At 32.0% G+C, this 5,700-nt stretch overlaps 1 protein-coding gene across 1 annotated transcript; it reads left to right on the plus strand.

Annotated features, from left to right (window-relative positions):
* Nucleotides 1-277: 277 nt before the first annotated feature.
* On the plus strand, nt 278-5,464 carry LOC137825384 (glycine-rich cell wall structural protein-like). The gene is made up of 5 exons (XM_068631058.1): nt 278-429; nt 603-903; nt 4,175-4,199; nt 4,394-4,568; nt 4,980-5,464. Exons 1-5 carry the CDS (start codon nt 339-341, stop codon nt 5,288-5,290), a joined length of 903 nt encoding a protein of 300 aa, XP_068487159.1. The 5' UTR covers nt 278-338; the 3' UTR covers nt 5,291-5,464.
* Nucleotides 5,465-5,700: the final 236 nt, after the last annotated feature.

Genomic DNA, 5,700 nt, shown 5'->3' on the forward strand with positions numbered 1-5,700 from the left:
GAAAACTAGCTGGCTGCAGCAGTAGGCACCTTTACTTCACCACTTTTCAGTACGTGCAAGTTGATAAGCTTACAATAATTGCTGTGTTTCAACTTCAGAGCCTACCTTCTTTTACCATTGAAAATGAGGAACCAAATCAGCTGGAGAGGAAGAACAACTCTTCGGTTCTTAACTCTTAGATGTTAGGACTGAATTAGACACGCTATCGACAACTACCAGTAAAGAGAAAAGGTCCTACTTCTCTCTTCTACCCTCCTATAAATACAGCATTTTTTCCACTATTTTTCTCATACTTTTATCAAACATATCTCATCTCTGTTGTAGTTTGCTACTGCAAGATGGGTTCGAAAATGGCAATACTGATCCTAGGACTGTTGGCCATGTTCTTTTTGGTATCCTCAGATGTGGCATCCACCAATGCCAAAGAGGGTAAGCTATTCTACTATATATATTTTATCATTTAAAATTTGCACACTTCAAGTTTTACTTTCGCCATCATTTTCGTTTATTAATTTCTTTCTACCATTCTCTTCCGTAATGGGTGTCCAAAACTAATTTTTCTACGATAAATGGTTCATTAACTCCTTTTGTGGTTGTTAAAGTGAAAAATGTAGTGGGTGATGCCAAATATCCTGGTGGAGGCTATGGAGGAGGGTACCCTGGCGGTGGCTATCCCGGTGGTGGTGGTGGTTATCCTGGTGGTGGTGGTGGTTATCCTGGTCGTGGTGGTGGTGGGTATCCTGGTCGTGGTGGTGGGTATCCTGGACGTGGCGGTGGCTATCCTGGTGGTGGTGGTTACCCTGGGCGTGGTGGCAGTGGCGGGTACCCAGGGCGAGGAGGACGGTGTCGCTATGGCTGTTGCGGTGGCCGCACATACAATGGAGGTTGCAGAAGGTGCTGCTAGTAAAGCTGTGAATGCATGCACAAACTCAGCATAAGACTCAGTTGAGACAATGCACTTACGTAGTACTTAAGATATTTCATGAATAAAATGTCGTGTGAGAGGCATGGATTCGCATGACCTTTCTCACAACTATAGTGTTGAATGAATACTAGTGTGTCTTTGTGCCTGTGTGATAATTTAAGAGCAAAATATTAATCTGGTGAGAATATATATATAAGAGTCTTCTGAAATCCTGAGCAAAAGCTACACTGACATACACGGACTATTTCACTTGTGTTTTATAAATTGTTTTTTAAAAATAAATATACAAAAAAACTAGTATTAGGCCCTAATAAAATATATTCATTGTGCAATTTTTAGACTCCCCCATGAGAAGATAAATTGACTACAAAAGAAAATTCTGAAACATCTATGGAAATCATTCAACTACAGACTTCGAAATTTGATGAACATCTAGTGTAACATCTGCCATTTTGCATCTACTATTTCTCACCTCCATTAGCTATTTAGCACATTTTCTGCAAATGCTGAATACGTTTAAGTGTAGAGGAGCTTGCTTTGTCACCACTTAGCATAAAATTGTTGATTTGATAAACTTAGTCAAATATCTTTGCCAGTACTTTCGTTGTTCTAGAAACCTGCATCTGTATGCACTAACCTACATAAAACATCGTGTACACGCTGTCCAGTTCTCAAATACTAATGCCCCCTAAATTGACATTGGCTACACTCTTATGCTAATCTAAACTTGTCCCCAAAGTTTAAAGTGATTTTAAATTGGACAGAGAAACCAATCAGAGCAAATGAGAATGAAACATAACATGAACTGGATCAACACAAAGTGTCCACAACAGAATAACAAATTTTGAGCATTAAACTTCTCAACCTATTAATCCAAAACGGAAAAATAGAAACATGTAACTCGAAATTACATTACCATTAATTAAATATAGCACCTCGTAAACATTTACTTAAATAAACATATTGAATTCTAATATCAATTTATGTGGCAGAGAGTGATACGACACGAACACGGATACGAAAATACGTAAAATATAAGACATGGAGACACGAATCTATAAATATTTATGTGCACATATATGTTTCAAATTATTTTTTTAGCAGAAAGATGTTTTCATGAATGATTCAAGATGAATTGTTTCTTATTTTTATAATCATAATAACAATTTATACAATAAAGTTTGAATTTTTAGAAAATTAATGTAGTTTTCTTTTTAAAATTGTGTTAGAACCGTATTACAATTGTCAGAAATCTAACAAGTATTTTTTGAATTGGACACTTAACGAATACGTGTCCTACAAGTGTTATACGAATGTCGGTGTTCGATATTGGACACCGACACGCCATTTAAGAGAAATGTCCGAGCTTCACAGATATCAATCCACTTAAGGAATTATTTCCCTTTATTTTCTGAATTATGCTTCAAGCACCATTCAAGTAAATAATATAGTATATATAAGTGCTAATATTATATATAAGGTAAGTTTATTATGAGTATGAAAAATATTTTAAATTACGAGAAATTATCAGAAAATTAAATATATAATATTCAATTAATATTATATAGTGTTTAGTACATATATCCTAAAGCCAATAATATTCTTGCATTAAGTAAATTCACTAATGAATTATGTTTTGATCCATTAATTAATTTGATGAGAAATGAGGAACGATTAGTGTATGAATTAGTACTCTTCATATCTTTATTGAATTGTAAAGAAAAACTAGGAAATAACAAAATACAATTATATCCTTTTTATTTCTATACTTAATTATATTATTAATAAAATTAAATAATATTAATTAATAAAATGAATAATAAAATAAATGTTTAATATAACACAAAAATGTTTAAACTATTTTATTTAATTTATTTATTTTTATTTTTTATTATATTATTTTTTATTTATAATTTAATATTACATTATTTTAATTAACTAAAATTTACACAAAAATAACTCATATTTTATTTTTAATTTTTTTTATGCACAAGGGTAAATTTTGTAATATTACATTTTACACCAATAAAAAAAGTTTAAAATACTCTCACAATCATCACATTATTTAAATACTTCAATAAATTTTCTTCACACATCTATCATCCATCCTAACATGTTCCAATTCAAACACACTCAACTTTCCAATCAACAATCCAAACAAAACATAAGGGTGACAAAACTCTTTTTGACTCTTTTTTTTATCAACAAAGAATTAATAAATTAAAAAAGACAACTAAAAGAAAATAATGAAATAGAAACCAATTTTAGAGACAAAAAATAATTAGTTGCTATAGTGACTAAATTAGAGACCATTTTAGAAACTATTTTTTTTTGTTTCTAAATTAGTTTCTATTATTGTTAAATAGTTTCTAAAATGATATATAATTAGCTACAAGGTTTTAACTACCAATTATTTAGATTCTAAATTTGGTAGCAAAAATCTTGGTAGCTAATTAGATATTAATTTAGAAACCATTTAACAATAATAAAAATTAATTTAAAAATCAATTTTTTTTTAGTTTCTAAAATATATCTAATTTAGTCATTATAACAATTAATTATTTTTTGTCTCTAAAATTGGTTTCTATTTTATAATAATAAATTATAGTGAGTATATCCAACCCTTTACACATGCCTATATACTTTTCTCTAACTATTTTACTAATACATATACACGTACATGACAAAACCAGAAGAAAAGTCTTTGCAGCATGTTGAGAACCATTAGCATGGCTGGTGAGCACCTACCCTACAACATAAGGGGACTACAAAACCATTAAAAATTGGAGACCATGATAAATAGATCGAGTCAAACTTGTATAAAATTGAAATATCTTTCAAATGATCTATTTTGTTTAATTTATTTTTTGTTAATAAAAAAATTAGTAAAAAGGCACATTATAACTATTTATATTAGAAAATCATTAACAAGTCATGTTATAACTATTTATTAGAGGATAATAGATAGTTATAAGTTTGAATGAGAAAAATTCTTAATATAATTGGAAATGATATTATATGTTATTTGATAAACCTACAGTATATTACAACGATAAGAGAAATAATATTTTTTTTTCTAAAATTGAACAATTTTAAAACTATATTAATCATATCATACTGATAAACTGTTTCATCTAACATTTCTCTTTCTACTTTATGAAACTCTATACAATTTTATGTTATTATATAATAGAATATAATAAACTATAACATGCTGCATGGGAGATCTTTTACTTGGCCATTTATCAGTGCTGTGCAAGTTGATGCCTGGCAGGTCGATAAGAGTGCAATAACTACTCTGCTTAAATTTAGAACCTACAATTTTTTTCCCATTCAAAATAGAGAAGAACGTTGAAGTGAAGATAAAATCTCTTGGGTTCTTAGATCTGGATAAGATTGCATTAATAAACGCCAACTACCTAATCTGGAGAACACTTCCTACTTCTCTTCCTCCACTCCTATATATAGAGGATTTTTTTCCACCATTTTTCTCATCCTTCTTTACCAAACATATCTCCTTTTAATAGATCTATTCTACTTTGCTACTCAAAGATGGGTTTGAAGATGGCAATACTGATCCTAGGCCTGTTGGCCATGCTCCTTTTGGCCTCCTCAGAGGTCGCATCCACCAATGCAAAAGAGGGTAAGTTATAACTCATCTCCCTCATATTCTTGTAACTGTTCTTTAAATAAAAGATACTAACAAAACTATTTATAAAGCATCCATTGACTCAACTATCTGTAGGTTGAAGTGACAAATAGTAGTAGGGGTGCTGGTTGGTGCAGTTTCTGCATAATTATGCAGCAACCATTGCAACCAATCTTCTTTTTCTTTGTCGTTGATTTTTGTTTGTTGTTGGTGAACTAAAGTGTCCCTCTTAAAAAAACTTCTTCACTTGTATATATAGTTTTCTATCATGTAATTACTTTTTGTAAATTAAAAAATAAACACATACTGATCTTAAACTATGTAATAAATTTAGGCTTAATCATGTAAACAAATATCTGTTTATATATGGTAAATGGTTCACTAACTAGTTTGTGGTTGTTAAAGCGACTAACGGAGTTGGTGAAGCCAAATATCCTGGTGGAGGCAACGGTGGTGGTTACCCAGGCAATGGCGGTGGCTATCCTGGACATGGTGGCCGCCCTGGTCATGGTGGCGGTGGCTACCCTGGCCATGGTGGCGGTGGCTACCCTGGCCACGGTGGTGGTGGCTACCCTGGCCATGGTGGTGGTGGTTACCCTGGACGCTGTCGTTACGGCTGTTGCGGTGGGCGGACATACAACGGAGGTTGCAGAAGGTGCTGCAATTACGCTGGTGAAGCTGTTGCTGCACAAACTCAGGATGAGACTCACAATTAAGACAACTCAAATCAACGTAGAGTACTTAAGATATTTCATGAATAAAATCTCGTGTCTATAGGCATGGAATATTCCCACGACCTTTCTAACGAGTTTAAGAGCAAATTAAAAGAGATGAATATTACCTATTCTGTAACTTCTAATCTGTTCCAAATATCCTGAGTTTTACTTCTATTCTTATTATATGTTATCCTTTATTCGAAACACATAGAACTCAACGTACCTAAAGCTTAGTTGAACAAGGGTCAATCTGCATTAATTTCCCTAATTAAATCTGTCTGATAAACTTGAACAACATTACCATGATTACAACTAAGAGTCTGATTAGCTTGAGAATCCTGTACAAAAATAAAACACGTTTGACATGTGTTTTATAAAAGACTTACTTTTGTTTAAATGAAATACAAAAC

The sequence above is a fragment of the Phaseolus vulgaris genome, chromosome 8, assembly GCF_000499845.2.
Source record: "Phaseolus vulgaris cultivar G19833 chromosome 8, P. vulgaris v2.0, whole genome shotgun sequence".
In the NCBI taxonomy this organism is placed as follows: domain Eukaryota; kingdom Viridiplantae; phylum Streptophyta; class Magnoliopsida; order Fabales; family Fabaceae; genus Phaseolus; species Phaseolus vulgaris.